The sequence below is a fragment of the Carcharodon carcharias genome, chromosome 2, assembly GCF_017639515.1.
Source record: "Carcharodon carcharias isolate sCarCar2 chromosome 2, sCarCar2.pri, whole genome shotgun sequence".
Classification (NCBI taxonomy): domain Eukaryota; kingdom Metazoa; phylum Chordata; class Chondrichthyes; order Lamniformes; family Lamnidae; genus Carcharodon; species Carcharodon carcharias.
In genome coordinates this window covers 113,475,887-113,492,823 of record NC_054468.1, presented here as the reverse complement: position 1 = coordinate 113,492,823, position 16,937 = coordinate 113,475,887, and the positions used below count along the sequence as shown (strand labels likewise).

The window sequence follows — 16,937 nt, the reverse complement described above, 5'->3', positions numbered from 1 at the left end:
CAAAATGAGAGCGTGACAGCCAAGTCAACAGGAGGAGGAGGAGGTGACATAGTCACCTCGAACTGGGCTAATAATCCAGAGGCCCAGGCTAATGGTCCGGGGACATTGACTCAAATCCCACCCTGGAAGCTAATGGAATTCGAATTCATTTCATAAAATCTGGAATATAAAGCTAGTCTCAATAATGGCGACCATGACGACTATCATCAATTCTTATAAAGACCCACCTGGTTCACTAATGTCCATTTGGGAAGGAAATCTGCTGTCCGGCAGCATCGGCGGAGAAGAAAAGAGTTGACGTTTCGAGTCCTCATGACCCTTCGACAGAACTGATGCTGCCAGACCTGCTGAGTTTTTCCAGGTAATTCTGTTTTTGTTTTGGATTTCCAGCATCCGCAGTTTTTTTGTTTTTGTTTTTATATCTGCTGTCCTTACCTGGTTTGGCCTACATGTGACCCGAGCCCCACGGCATTGTGGTTGACTCTTAACTGCCCTCTCACTGGCCTAACAATTCACACTGTTCAAGGGTAATAGGGATGGGCAACAAATGCCAGTCTTGCCAGTGATGCCCACATCCCTTGAAAGAATAGACAAAAAGTGTTTGGCATTGGTTGGTGCTTGGAAAATGCAGCAATGTCCATTTTGTGCTCTTACAAGATTCAGGAGCTGACTAGTTATCATTTTCTCCATCCAGTTTTATCTTCTTTTCCCCTGCCTTCCCTGAAGGTGGCAATTTGCATCCTTGTACAAGACTTACAAGGGTTCATTTTTTTTGGCAAGTGTATTAAACGTTACAGAACCAAGATTGGCCGAAACAGCAAGTTTAGCCTAAGCTCATTGTAGTTTCGGAGAATGTGAGATGATCTTATTGAAACATATGAAGGAGCTTGACAGGGTAGATGCTGAAAGAATGGCCAATCTGGAACTAAGGGGCAAGGGGTCACTCATTTAAGACGGAGATGAGGAGGAACTTCTTCTCTCGGAGGGTTGTTAGCGTTTAGCATCCTCTTCCCCAGAGAGCAGTGGAGGCTGGGTCGTTGAATATACTCATGGCTGAGTTAGACAGATTTTAATTGATAAGGGACACAGCGGTTATGGGGGGAAGTCAGGAAAGTGGAGCTAAGGCCAGACCAGATCAGCCATGATCTAATTCATTGATGGAGCAGGCTTGAAGGGCTGAATGGCCTACCCCTGCTCCTATTATGTTCTAATCTTATATTCTTTTCCTCTGAAGGTGGCAACTTCCCTTGACACACAAGACTTCCAAGGGTTGATTTTTGTTAGGCAGTGTTGTCAAGTGTTACAGAACAATGGTGGGCAGAAGGAGTTAGGATTCAGATCATCCATGATCTAATTGAATGGTGGAACAGTGTAGAGGGGATGAGCGGCCTACTCCCTTTCCAGTGATACTACAACCTCCGCCGCGAGCAACGATTGCAAGGAGTGCCTCATAGGCTTTTGGATGAGATGTTCCGATGTCTCATGACCCTATTCAAAGAAGAGTAAGGAGTTTTTTCCCAGCATCCTGCCCAAAACCTATCCTTTAACCAAGACCAATTTAAAATAAAAAGCTTATCTGCTCAGTTTTCATTTTGCTGTTTCTGGGACCTTGTATCTAAATTTCCCGCTGCATTTACCTACATCACAACCGTAACTGCACCTCAAAACACAAATGGATTAAGGAATTAGGAGGACCAGAACGCCATGAACGTTCAAGGGTCCTCTGCACCTTCCCTCCCTGCCCCAACCCCTGGCCCTGCCTCACTTGCCAATCCCAGGGGCCCACTGCCCGTGTAGTAAAACGTGTGAATAGAATGGCTACAGGCTCCATCGAAATCCTGTCACAAGGCACTGCGGCTAACTGAAACCGCTTAATTTTGTCACTTACCGTAAGGAAAGTAAAATAACTACTGTTTGCTTGATGGGAAATGGTCACTAAATCTGTAGCATTCATAAGCGTACAGGTTACAGGTATGTGGATGTTATGTGACCCTTACACCCATGCCTTGTGTTTTCCAAGGCTCCTGTGGCAGTTGGTATTGGAAGATTAAGTTTTATGTGTCTGTTTCCACTTGTTTCTGTTCTGCTGAATTTGTGTGAACCGTAGAATGTTACGGCACACACTGGGGCCATTCGACCCATCATTTTTGTTTTGGCTCTTTGAGGGAGCTATTCAGTTCGCCCCACTCCACAGCCTTTTCCTTATAACCCTGCAAATTTTCCCCTTCAAGTGTTCACCCAATGGCCTTTTGAAAGTTACTGTTGAATCTGCTTTCACCACCCTTTCTGGCAGCGCACGCCAGATCATAACAACTCGTTGCGTTTTAAAAGCAGTGTCCTCACCTAGCCTCTCATTATTTTGCTAAGAACCTTAAATCTGTTGACTCTGGTGACTGATCCGTTCTGCCACTGGAAATGATGGAAATGCCTCACTCTAGTGATGTACCAGACAGCAATGAGCAATGTTGACAATTAAAATGATGTAAAAGTTGTTCCAAAGTGGACGTTCTTAATTAAGGTGGTTTTTAACATTGCAAAACAATATAAATGCAAAGCATAGGATCCCGAGAGCAACCCAAAACCTTCCAAAGGCCAGTTCTTCATTCATCATACCTAGAGCTTCCCTGGCAACCATCCAAAATAAACTTCAAAGGCAAAAAAGCTTAATCCTGGCACGATAGCCAGGAACTTGAGCCAGCATAATTTAAATATCGAATTGTTGAAAGTGTTAAATTTGTCTAATTTAGCCCTGCAAATTCATTCTCTTCAAATGCGTGTCCCTTTGCTGTCTACTTTGCCTCAGTGGGGCAAAGGTATTAACTGAGCATGAGCAGTCCCCCTCTCAGAAATGGAATGGAAGATCGTGGATTAAATGATATAGGCTCGAATCGTACCAGCTCACCCAGTTTCCTGATTTCCCTGCCCAGCTGAGTATGAAAGTGACCTCGACATATGATAAGCTGATACTCAGTGCTGTTCTTGAGGTGCCCACTTTCTGGGAGTTGGCCAGTGTGAGCTTTTTTTGAAGCTGATGACGAACTTATGCTCATTTTCTTGGTGGGGTCAGTGGGGAGGTGGTTGGCCTCTATAAATCTCAGATAAGTAATGATGTACGCGAAGTAAACCTCTGCTGTCAACCTGAGAGTTAAATGTTAACCATGTAGGAGGGCAGAGTGCAGTGTGGTGTGGTTCCTGGCTGACTGTGCCACAAGTTGAAATGGAAAGAATGCCAAGGAAACCAGTGTGCATTAATGACTTTGAACAACATGCGAAAGATATCCTTCCCAAAGCGGTATATGATTACTACCGTTCAGGAGCAGATGAACAGCAGACATTAAGGGACAATGTGGCTGCTTTCTCAAGGTATTCTTGGAAATGAATTTAGCGCAGAACATCCTGATTTGCTTTGCATACTTGTCAATGTATCTGGAAAATTATTGCTCTGTTAAACTGTCTAAAGAAATAAACATCGGGAAAGAGTGAATGAATAAAAAATGCTTGCATTTTGATTCTTACAGTCTGAATAAACTAGCAAATGTTTACAATAATTACAGATTTTCTGGGCATTTTAAGAATTGGCTAGAAATGACTGTTGTCATTAACCAACAAGCACATAATGCAAATGTGTGACAATACTCAGTCTGCTAATTCAACTTGGCACGACCTGTTTAATGTAGAGAGCTCAGTGCTCTGATAAAATAGTGGCTAGAGCAATTTCATGTGAAGATATTAAGTGTTTGGCTGCAATTGTCACCAACCTGTATATTGTTAACAGTTTAGCTTGACTTTTGGATGAAGTATTAAAGGGGATTTGTGTGTTTGGTAGGTGAATGCTCTTCCTTATGAGCATCTGACAATAGCTAAAAATGAGTTAACGTTTCAATTAGGTTAACACATTTTGTTTTGCAGAATAAATAAATATTCTGAAATGTCTACAGGACATGATCCCAAATTCTTCTCAATATCCCTTTCATTCCTGCTTTAAAAACAATGGTAAACCTGTTTCTTTTTGTGTTTCTTTGTTCATACTGCCCGTACAAAGGAATTTTATAAGATTGACTTGCTGACAGTCCTGATGATGTAGCGTTATTTCTCACCATGTTCCTGTAGGTGCTAATTCACGCTGTTGATTTTGTCTCATTGATCTAGCTGTCGCCCTGCCTCGAGCTAATGATCCCCTCACCTGCCAGTTTAAATGTTTTTTTCTCTCAGACTCTTCCTCTTTATTGTGTGCCCTAGAACAGTTCCAGTCCAGTTCACCCTCTTTACTGCTCTCAGCCTGTTAGTCTCAGCTGTGACTCTGTGGGTAAGCACTCTTGCCTCTTGAGTCAGTAAGTTGTGCATTCAAGTCCCATTCCGGATACTTAAGGTTACAATGTAGACTGGCAACCCTATGCAGTGCTGAGAGAATGCTGCGCAGTCACAGATGCTGCCTTTTGGGCGAGATGTTAAATCTTTTCTGCCCTCTCAAATGGACAGAAAAGATCGAAGGGCACTCTTTCGAAGAAAAGCAGAGAAGTTATCCCCAGTGTCCTGGTCAATATTTATCACAAAAACAGATGATCTGACTATCGTCACCTTGCTGTTTGAAGGAGCTTGCTGTGCATAAATCGGATGCTGCATTTTCTACATGATCGCAGTAACGACACTTAAATAGCATTTAATTGGCGGTAAAGTACTTTGGGATGTCCTGAGACCATAAATGCAAGTCTAGCTTCTTTCTATGTTTAACCTGTTTTAATCTTTCACTATCTGACTTTCTCTTTCTAATTTTTGGAAAACCTGATCACTCCTCTTGCCCTTCCATCCTCTTTTTTTCTGTTTATCAGAGGCATGTATCATAACTACTTTCTCCCACAGGGTGATCTGTCACTTGTTTCTATGTTGTGCTTTCACAGAGCGCTGGACCTTGTTTTGCTATTAACACATTCTGCTATCTTACCTTTATGCGACTATCAGCACCTTCTAGTCTTTAACACCACCGCCAACAGTGCTTTTATCTTGTGCCCATGACATGAGTTCCCACCTATCCCTGACCTTCTATTTTGCTCCACCTGCTCCACCCCCTCTTAAACTGTATAAAGTCCATGAAATTTCTGCTTCACTTTAGCTCTGAAGAAGAATCATACAGACTCAAAACGTTTACTCTTGTTTCTCTCTCCACAGGCCCGCTGAGTTTTCCCAACATTTTCTGTTTTTATTTCAGACTTCCAGCATCTGCAGTATTTTGCTTTTACGTTTATATTATAATTTCTTTCTCTCTCCCTCTCCGACCAGATGCTATTTTCCCACATTACCATTTGCCTCCTCCCGTACAAGTCACAAAGTCACACAGCTCGGGTCCTTCGTGCCATTATTTTCCCAGACGCTACTCCAGACATTCTGACGGTGGCCTGCACCACCCTACAAATGAGTTTGATGCACTTCTGGTGCTCCTGCCTAGTTTGGGGTTCTAGAGTGGCCTCCTGCTAGCTCAGAATCATCAGACATTGTTAAGGCTGCATATTGCTTCGAACGGTAAATTTAGCAAATATAATTGAGGTCATTTAGACTACAGATTCAAATAAATGATGTTCTTGCCTTCATGCGATCAAGAAAAAGATAAGAATAAAAAAAATGATAACATTAAGTTGTCCTTGTGAGGTTGTCTAACACCGCCCTCATCATTCACTCCCAGAAACCTCTCAGCTCTGCCCTTGAGTGGGGTTGGAGGTGGGACTGGGAATAGAGGGGGTGGGGCCACACGGCCAGGGTAGGAATAGTACTCTGATGTACCTCTTAAATGCTGCAGCTCCTTTAAATGCAAGAAACAGGAACAGGAGTAGACCACACGGCCTGTCGAGCCTGCTCCGCCATTCAATATGATCATGGCAGATTTTGGGCTTCAACTCCATTTTCCCGCCTGCTCCTCACATCCCTTAATTCCCTGAGAGACCAAAAATCTGTCCCACAGCCTTAAATATATTCAACGATGGAGCATTCACAACCTTCTGGGGTAGAGAATTCCAAAGATTCACAGTCCTTTGAGTGAAGTAATTTCTCCTCATCTCAGTCCTAAATGATCGGCCCCTTATCCTGAGACTGTGCCCCCGTGTTTTAGACTCACCAACCAGCAGAAACAATCTCTCAGCATCCACACTGTCAAACCCCTTCAGAATTTTGTAGGTTTCAATGAGATCACCTCTCATTCTTCTCAACTCCAGAGAATATAAGCCCAATTTACTCAACCTCCCTTTATAGAATATCCCCCTCATCCCAGGGAGCAACCCAGTGAACATTTACTGTACCGTCTCCAATGCAAGTATATCCTTTCTTAAATCTGGAGACCAAAACTGCATACAGTACTCCAGATGCGGTCTCACCAAAACCCTGTACAACTGTAGCAAGTCTTCCTTAATTCTTGTACTCCAATCCCCTTGTAATAAAGAGCAACATGCCATTTGCCTTCCTAATTTCTTACTGCACCTGCATGTTAACTTTTTGTGTTCCTTGTACAAGCGCACCCAAGGGTCTTTGGACTTCTTTAAAGGTTGTTGTTGGGCAGAAGACTTGAGTGCCAGCATTAAGCTATTGCTTTCGGAAGTGCTTCCATCTAGCCTGCACCATGCCAGAGCATGCCACCATGCCACCATGCCACCATGCCTCAGGTGTGTGTTCCCCTGCAGATCCTTTGGGCATCCTCAGACTGCCCATGGCTCCAACAACCTGGTGGAAGTGAGCACTAAAGCAGCAGCTACAGCTCAGAGTGATGCTCATCCAACCTCCCCTTAAATGAGGAAAGATACACTAGGAAGCAAGAAGCAATAGAGAGCCAACCTAGCATTCAACATGACCATGCCAGCTATATCTAATGAGCCTATATAAAGAGGTACAGGTCCTACTTCAATCCCAAGGAACACCCATTATCACCCGACAGACAGGCCTCACCCTTGCAATTGGTAAGCCGTTGAAACACAGGTTTAGAATGTAAAAAGCGCAAAAAGCGCTTCATCTGAACTCAGCCCTATGAATCCAGGGGTGCTGTTATAATGGAGTTGGGGGGAGGTGGGTGGGGCAGCAGGTTAGGGGTGGAACTTACCCACTCCTTTCCTGCCCTGATCTGGGTGAAAACCAATATTAAATAGAAGCAGTGAGGACAGCAGCCCGAAGCTGGTGGTGTGCTCTTTAAATATGCAGATCAGGCTCCTCTGCTGTAAGCCTGCCCTGGGTCCCCCCGCCAACCAGAATTCCTCTCCTAGAACCTATAGTCATGTGCGGGCAATGTATACAGTGAATATTACATGTATTACATTTGCATTGAAGCACCTCAGAGTGCAACATGCTTTATGTAGAAAATCTAAATATCATCGCACTTTCTGCGATGGCTATCTCGTAATGTTTTGTAATATTCTTTTAGATATTTTATAAATAAAGTATATTTTTGCAAATAAAAGTTGTACGCTGGTGCAATTCCCTCTAATTGACAATCAAGGCTGACACTCCAGTGCAGTACTGAGGAAATGCTGCATTGCCAGAGGCACCATCTTTTGGATGAGACATTAAACCAAGGCGCCCTCTGCTCTGTCAGGCCGATGTAAAAGATCCCATGGCACTTCCTCGAAGAGGAGCAGGGGAGTTATTCCTCCCCCCACCCCAGTGACCTGACCAATATTTATCCCTCAATCAACATCACAAAAACAGGTTATTTTGTCATTATCACATCAAGCTGCCTGTGGGAGCTTGCTGTGCACAAATTGGCTGCTGTATTTCCTATATTACAACACTTAAAAAATTGATTGGCTTTAAGGCGCTTTGAGACAAACTGTGGTTGTGAAAGGTACTATATAAATGGAACTCTTTTTTTTCTTAATGGTGTTTTGAGATTAACTTCTAATTTAGGAGTTAAAATGGAGAGCTAGAGTTCTTTGTTCAATCTGTCTGTGACCTTTCTGTGGTACCACTGATTGATCAAAGTCCCATGGTTTCAGGGCTTTCAGGACCCTGCTGGGACTCAGCTTGCGAACACCTTCAGAACTGGGGCAACTTTCAAGAAATTGTGAACTAATTTAACTGTATTAGCTGATAGATGTTTAATTTCTATATCTGTTGGCGCATATCACCAGAGGTTTGCAATAGATTAGCATTGCTCTGGCTTTGATGATCTTTATCATCGTTCACACTTGTACTTACCGCTCGTTTTGAAATTGTTAAGAAGTTTTCTATAGTCCTCCAATTCATTTCTTTTAAGCTTTTTTTTTCATCTTGGGCCAAATGTAGCCACTTGTTCTGTACTTGTAATTTACTCTTGTTGAATTTATTCCTTTGTTTTATTTTAAGGCTTGAGCTCTTCGCAAACTTGCATTGAGGTTTTAGCCATTTTTCTTCATCATCAGTGCAAATATATCCGACCAAGTGGTTAATTTTTGGTGGCAAAGCTATTTCATTGGCGTGTTTTCTCATATAAGTCATGTAGATGGCATTGGGAGACTGGGTGGGCTGTGGAAATCTAAACATAAGTCGGTATCTGTTATGACCCAGCAGTTGGTAAAGCCGAGTTATTTAAAAACCCCAGAGGGAAACCTTAAACAATTGTCATAACCCATAGTTTAAGTGGTATGTTTGAGAGGCAGCTCTAAATTCAGGAATCAGACCACCAGTTCTCGAGAGGTTTTATGTCAAACTACATGAGGCACTTATTAATTTACACAAGTGGAATATATACACATAGCTACAAATTACTACAGTCATAACTTTTAACAACTTCCCAATCTCCACTAAGGCAACAACAACCCATAGACTTGTGGAGGAATTTTCCCTCCTCTGGGTGGCCAGAATGGGGTTTTAATCAAGTTAAAATCGCATCAGGAGACTTACCGCACTGTTCCCACCCGATTCCCACCTACTGCCGAAGGCATCCAAGATGCCCGCTCAAAGCATCCAAATCAAGGTCTTATGATATCTCATTAGGATACATGACTTTATTGTGTTAGAGCTGAGTTTCTGACAAGTGCTTAACCAGTTAATTAAAACCTTGGTTCCTCAAGGTCATTGGATGTGATATTTTAAGGGGCACTCACCTCTAAGCACTCAAACCATGGATACCGTCATGAAGCTATTAATGTATATAACATTATTGGAAATTATTTTTTTAAAACCGGAGGGTTAATCTGTGGGTGTATCTTAATTGGAATAAAGCCAGCTAGCCTGGGTGCTTTGATGTATACTAGTTTTGAGATGTAAGAGAGGTAGAGTGCATTTGCATTTTGTTGAATAGAGCACTGAAGAAGGGAACTGAAATCTGGCACCTAGCTAGCAGAGACCAAACAATGTTTATATTACTAATAAAATTGGTACTATGAAAGGGGCTTTATTGTTAGAAGAGGTGGAGTTCAAAGGGGCTGGTGATACAATGAGAACTTACATTCAATGAGGTTTGCTGGATATAACCCGATAGCAGTTTTGTGTGTGCAGGGCAGAGGCATGTAGCATGAAAGCCTGTAAACCTACCACTGTGTCTGCAAAGGAACCAAACTGAAAGGAACCTCATTTTGAATTTGTAAGGTGAAAATGCTTTGCCTGGTGTCTGCTTACAGTCTATGAGTTGTTGTTGCCTTAGTGGAGATTATTTTGGGAAGTTGTTAAAAGTTATGATTGTAGTAATTTGTAGCTATGTGTATATATTCCACTTGTGTAAATTAATAAGTGTCTCATGTAGTTTGACATAAAACCTCTCAAGAACTGGTGGTCTGATTTCTGAATTTAGAGCTGTCTCTCAAACATACCATTTAAAATATAGGTTATGACAGTTGTTTAAGGTTTCCCTCTGGGGTTTTTAAATAACTCAGCTTTACCAACTGCTGGGTCATAACAGATACTGACTTATGTTTAGATTTCCACAGGAGGCTTTGCTTCAGAGATAGTTTCCTACCCACCTTCCCTTCCCTACCCCTCATTCATGTTGCTTTCACACCCTCAGTAATTGCTCAGCCTATGAAGGGTGCCATTCTTGTTCCTTTAATCTGCGTGAGGAACAGCAGCCAGAACAGTGACTGCCTTGCTACAATCAGCTGTAGTTGGACCACTTAGAAGACCGACTCACAGAAGGCATCCTCCAGCCTATAGGCCTAATGGTTCAGGGTCAGTTTCCTGGATGTGTAGTGAGAAGGTTGCACTTCTCCGGAACTCTGTAGCCTCTTGAAACAAGGCCCTAAAGCCTGCTGGGCAGGGTGCCCATGTTTTGCCAGTGGCAGTGAACGCAGCCAAAGGCCTTGACTTCTCTGCCTTGAGATCTTTTCCAGAGTGGTGCAGGGGTCATCTCCCTGCTGTTCATAATTTCACCAAGCAGGCCACCGATGCCCTGTATGCCAGGGTCACTGATGCCCTCTGTGGTAGGGTCACCAATGCCCTCTTTGCCAGGGACACCAACTGCGGATCTTTCTAAAGGATGCAAGCAGTCCAAATGAAAGGGCTCTGAGATTTGGTGCAGTGGCTGGCTTCCCTTGCATGCCCGGGATCATTGACTGCACACATCTCGCCATCAAAGTCCCTTAAAAGCAGCCAGCTGCATTTTCTAACAGGAGGAGATTACACTGCATGAATACACAGCCTGTCGACGATCATCACCACAGAATCTTGCAGGTGCTGCTGGGTCTCCAGGCAGCTGGCACAATGTCCTTACCTTTTGCCAACCAACCATTGCTCCAATATTACACTTGTTAAAGAACATTAAGAGGTGGTTGCTCCGAGAACAAGGGCTATTCTCTCTAATCGTGCTTATTGACACTTTTCTGTTACCTCAGCACCTCTGCATAACCGAGGCATGCGGCCATCAGGATAATTATCCGACTCCTTGAACGATGATTTAGATGCCTGGGTAGGTCAGGGCGATTACTTAATACAGCCCACGTACACGGCCTCGCCTGTTCTGGTCGTGTTTTGTATGATTTTGGAACCTTGCTGCCTAAAGGAAACTGCACATAGAGGAGGAGGAGTAGCAGGTGGAGGAACTGACCTATCCGATGAGGAAGATTTGCAGGTGAAGAAACAGAGAGACTGGGACCTTTACAAAACCTTGTGGGCAGAGATACCAAAGTTGACTTAATTGCTCAGCGCTTTTGACTGATCTGCTCATTTCCCTGAAATGTTACACAATCCCCTATCTGCATGAACACTCCTTGCTAAAGAACAACTCATTCCTTGAACTAACTATGTATGGCAGCCTGACAGTGTAGGCTTGGAGGCTGTTATAAAACCACCTGGGTGACCCTAACAAGAGTGTCACATTTGAAAGAGCAAGATATTTACTGGCAAGATCAATAATTGTCCCGGACTCACCAAGCATCAACACATCTTGCCAGTCTTTAGTGTTTTTCATGTTCCTGCTGCACCTATGAGATGCTTCCTCAGTGACATATGGCACAGAAGGAGGCCACATGGTCCATTATGGCTGAAAAAGAGATATCCATGCAGTCTAAACCCCACCCCCCTTCCAGCTCTCAGTCCAGAACCTTATAGATTATGACACCCCAAGTACATATTGAAGTATTTAAATGTGATGAGGACTTTTCCCTCTACCACCCTTTGCAGGCAGTGAGTTCTACCACCATCCTCTGGGTGAAAAAAAATTACTCCTCAACTCTCCTCAGATCCTTCCATCAATTGCTTTAAATCTCTGTCCCTGGTTGTTATTCTGATAATTATTAGGTCATTCCTATCCACTCTATAGGTCCTCCACACCTCAATTCAATCTCCCCTTAGCCTTCTATGTTCCAGAGAAAATGAGCCTAGCCCATGCAATCTTTCTGGTGGGAAGCTACTGTCTCACGTGAGGACATTGAGATGCTTCTGGCTGGTGGCCTGTGAAAGCCAGCGCCTGTGGGCACCAGGGCCTGTGGGAGTCCAGTCCTGTGGAAGCCAGGGCCTGTGAGCCAGAGCCTGTGAGAGCCTGGGTCTATGGGATTCAGGGCCGGTGGGAGCCAGGACCTGTGAGAGTAAGGGCCCTTGAGCCAGGGTCCGTGAAAAACAGGGTCTGTGTGAGCCAGGGCTTGTGGGAGTCAGAGTTTCTGGGAGTCAGGGTCTGTGAAAGGCAGGGCCTGTGAGCCAGGGCCTGTGGGAGTCAGGGCCTGTGAGCTAAGGTCTGTAGGAGCCAGGGTCTGCGGGCTCCAGGACACATGGATGTCAGGGCGTGTGAGCCAGGGCCTGTGTTAGCTAGGGTCTGTGAGCTAGGGTCTGTGGGAGCCAGGGCCTGTGCAGGACTCAGCTGTGGATTGTTACGGTGGCAATCTGGCTCAGCAAGAACTTCTGGCCTTGAGAAGGGCTTGAGTAAGGAGATAAAGGCAAGAACTGACAGACTTGACAGTAACCAATATCAGGCTTCATCACACGACATGCTGTTGTCAGACTAAGTGAACCCGCGATTACTTTAGGTAAATGGAACTGATGTGCAAAGAATAGGCAACCATGCTGCTCATGTAAGTCCTGAAGCCCACACTCCTGTACCTTTGCGTTCCTGCTGAGCTGATGATGTGCGGGGTCTGCATGCCCTATGTGGTTTTAGGCCTGAATGTTGAATGGCCCTCACCCGATCCTGGTGCTCTTCCTCGGGTTCTGAGGCATTTCTTCCTGCAGGAATAGAGGGGGAGAGTGACTGAGAGGCTGTTGACGAGAGAGGCATGGAACTTGCTGAGAACAAGAAGAGAGTGATCAGAAAATGTGGAGGTGTTCATTGAAAAGTACGTGGCTGCAGTGTGAAGTGGGAAAGGGGATACGGGATCGGGGACCCTCCCTTGTGCTATAATTTTTACAATGAGAAAACAGGATTCTAGTGGGATGCTGTGATGGCAGCTGGAAAGAGCTGTGTTGGATTGTGAAGGAGACATGGTACAGCATTGCCTTGTGGAGGAAGAATATGATGCAATGAAAAATATTCAAAGTATTGGGCAACAGGAAGAAAAAGACTGGATGAGAGATGGTGATGTATAGACCTGTGCTCACCCTTGTTACTTTGTTAATTGAACCTTTTCCTGCATTGAGCCCATGCCCTGGGGACAGCGATTTTTCAGATGATGACTCGATGCCTACCTCCAGCTCTGTCGGATGGTGGCCTTTTGGAACCGTTTCCCCATTCAACAGAGAGAAAACGAACCGTTTTTGCCCTCACGTCTCCCGCTGGGACTTCGGGGAGGAAGGGATCACATGAAATCCCTTCTACCCCACTTTGACTGATGCACTAAATCCAGGGAGCGTTGCTGGAACTGCAGCATCACTTCATGAGATTGTAGGGATGAGCACGTCACTGATTTCCCAACACTGCAGTAACCCTAGATGATGATTAGGTTAGCATCAGAACATTCCCACACAGATGGGACAAATTGCAGGATGGTGACTACCCAGGGAGAGGCTGATGCAGGCCGGACAAATAGAAACAGATAATGCTGGAAAGATTCAGCAGGTTGGGGAGAGAGAAACAGAGTTAACATTTCAGGCCGATGACCTTTAATCAGAACTGGAGAAGGTCAGAGATGAGACAGGTTTAAAGCAAGTACAGAGGGATGGGAAGGGGCGAGGGAAGGGGAAGATAGGAGGGAAACAGAAAGCAATGAAGATGAACAATTAAAGGTAAAAGAGACAAATGGAAGTCATGTTGATAAGAAGAGCAGAACTTCTTCAAGGTGGGTACCCCTGGAAGAGAAGTGGCAGTGAATTAAACAGGTATACAGACAGGAGAAGCTTTGCCACATATTCCACGAGCACTTTTGGATTGATTTGGAAGGCTGAGATATTATTCTGGAAGTTGTTTTGTTCCATTTACCTTAAGTTTTAGCAACTGAGTAGGAGCATTATTTTAAATAGGTCATTACTCCTACAAATATCCAAAGAATATGTTGTGCAATGGTATCCACAGCATAGTTGCCAGGACATTCAACTTTACTCAACGCTGACTAGGGGAACAGGCACAACATGCAACCATTCCAGCTGGGTGCAGCTCACTCTATTTTCACTAGAGGGCAGGCAATGGCCGGGATTTTACGGCCCTGTCACAGGCGGGACCCCCGCTGTGGGCAAGGCAGCGCCTCAGCCAGAAGCCCACTGACTTGCGGTGGGACCGGAAGATCGCAGTGGCTGGTGGGTGTGGAAAATCCCACCGCATGTCGGGTAGCACAGCTCTCTTAAGGTTGGCATTAATTTAGTTACAACATTAAGTTTAAAAACAAGTGGTTCTGAGAGATATTTTAACGCAGGTCACAAAAGAGTCTTCATACAGTAACCATTTCCTGCAATGCAGCCAATGCCTTCATAATGGATTCGTTGCAGTGTAATTTTCTTTATTCCTGGGATGTAGACTGATATAGGCAGGTTAGGTGTTAGGGCAACAAAATGGCAGATGGAGTATATTATAGGGAAGTACAAAGTTATTCACTTTGGTGGTAAGAATAAAAAAGCTGAATATTTTTGTAAACTTGTTGTTCAAAGGGACTTGGGTGTACTTGTACAAGGAACACGGAAAGCTAGCTTGCAGGTGCAGCAAGCAATTAGCAAGGCAAATGGCACGTTGGCTTTATTGCAAGGGGGTTGTTGTACAGGGTTTTGGTGAGACCGCGTCTGGAATACTGTGTGCAGTTTTGGTCTCCACATTTAAGAAAAGTTATACTTGCATTGAAGGCAGCACAGCGAAGGTTCACTAGGTTGGTCCCTGGAATGAAAGGGTTGTCCTATGATGAGAGGCTGAGTAAATTGGTCTTGTATTCTCTGGAGTTTAGAAGAATGAGAGGCGATCTCATTGAAACACACAAAATTCGGAAGGGGTTTGACAGGGCGGACACTGAGAGATGGTTTCCGCTGGTCGGGGAGCCTAAAACATGGGGGCACAGTCACAGGATAAGGGGCCGATCATTTAGGGCTGAGACGAGGAGAAATTTCTTCACTTGTGAATCTTTGGCAAATGGGTAGAGAATACATTTAAGCTGGGATAGATAGTCTTTCAGGGAATTAGGTGATATGAGGAGTGGGGGGGAAAATGGAATTGAAGCCAAAGATCAGCCATGATCATATGAAATAATGGAGCAGGCTCGATGGGCCATGTAGTCTACTCCTTCTTCCTTTGTGGGCATCACTGGCAAGGCCAGCACTTGTTGCCCATACCTAATTGCCCTTGAACTGAGTGGCTTGCTGGGCCATGTTAGAGGGTGGTTAAGAGTCAACCACATTACTGTGGAACTGGAGTCACAAGTAGGCCAGACCAAGTAACGATGGCAGATTGCTCTCCCTAAAGGGGCATTAGTGAACCAAATGGGTTCAATGATAACAATCAATAATGGTTTCATGGTCACCATTACCTACACTTGCTTTCTATTCCAGGTTTATTAATTGAATTTAAGTTCCACCAGCTGCCGTGTTGGGAATCAAAGCGATGTTCCCAGACCATTAGCCTGGGCCTCTGGATGACTAGCACAGCGACCTTACCACGGCACTACCAATCTTCCCCTAAACTAAATTCCACAGGCAGAGATGTTTTGAGGTTGAATAGCCTGCTGGTAGTGCAGAGTGTACTATCTCCAGCATATTCTCTTCAGTACAGGACATCTCTCATTGAAGTAGAAGAGAAAATACTTTCAGTCCAAAGATTTAAGAATTGCCAAAAATAATTTCTCCTATTCAAGAGGAGCCACTTCAATTTGTACAGGTCAGCAAGCGGGCTTGGAAAGTCTACCTGATTTTTCACAATTGGTTTTCCAGACCAATTTTCAGGCAGCCAGTTCCAACAGTTTATCATTCATCTCGAAAGTAATCAGCATCCTTCAACCTCTTAGATTCTAGGCCTTTGTTACTTTTTGTTTTGATGTGGAATTCACTGGCAAGACTAGCATTTATTGCTCATCCCTATTTGTCCTTCGGTGGTGGTGAGCCACCTTCATGAATGCAACTGATTGGCTTGGTCATTTCAGAGGGAGTTTAATAGTCAACCATATTACTGGTGCAGCAAACCATTAAGAAGGCAAATGGTATGTTGGCCTACATTGCAAGAGGACATGAGTACAGGAGCAATGATGTCTTACTGCAGCTGTATAGAGCCTTGGTGAGACCACATCTGGAGTATTGTGTGCAGTTTTGGTCTCCTTACCTGAGAAAGGATATACTTGCCATAGAGTGAGTGCAGCATATGTTCACCAGACTGATTCCTTGGATGGCAGGATTATCGTCCGAGGAGAGGTCGGTCCGACTAGGCCTGTATTCACTGGAGTTTAGAAGAATGAGAGGGGATCTCATGAAACATATAAAATTCCAACAGGGATGGACAGACTGGATGCAGAGATGATGTTTCCTCTGGCTGGGGAGGTCCAGAACAAGGGGTCACAGTCTCAGGATACAGAGTGGGCCATTTAGGACTGAGATGAGGAGAAATTTCTTCACTCAGAGGCTGGTGATCCTGTGGAATTCTCCACCACAGAGGGCTGTGGAAGCCAAGTCACTGAATATAATTAAGAAGGAAATAGATAAATTGCTGGACTCCAAAGGCATCAAGCGATATGGGGAGAGAGCAGGAATATGGCGTTGAGATAGAGGATCAGTCATGATCACACTGAATGGTGAAGCAGGCTCGAAGGGATGAATTACCTACTCCTGATCCTACTTTCCACGTTTTTATGTAGGGTCTGGAGTCACATGCAGGCCAGACCAGGTGAGGATGGCAGATTTCCTTCCCTAAAAAACAGTCCCAAACCAGGTATGTTCTACAGCAATCCAGTACTTACATGGTTATCTTTACCGATACAAGCTTATTAGGCAGATTTATCTAATTAATTATTTCCTCAGAGGCCATGATAGGATTTAAACTCATGTCAACTTATTTCGTAGCTGCCTCAAAGAGGCACCGATTTCAGATTTCTTCCACTCCTTCTGAAAAAATGCATTGGCAAAGTCCCAGAGGGGAAATCACAGGCTGAGCCTGGTTCTGATCG

The 16,937-nt window shown here is 44.4% G+C and overlaps 1 protein-coding gene across 1 annotated transcript in view; it reads left to right on the top strand.

The window, feature by feature from the left end:
* Positions 1-426: 426 nt before the first annotated feature.
* The window catches only part of hao1 (hydroxyacid oxidase (glycolate oxidase) 1), a 48,977-nt gene continuing 32,466 nt past the window's right edge, over positions 427-16,937 (top strand). The window contains exon 1 of the mRNA XM_041175928.1: positions 427-3,363. Within this exon, the coding sequence (XP_041031862.1) occupies positions 3,218-3,363 (146 nt within the window). The 5' untranslated portion in view covers positions 427-3,217. The remainder of the gene's footprint in view (positions 3,364-16,937) is intronic.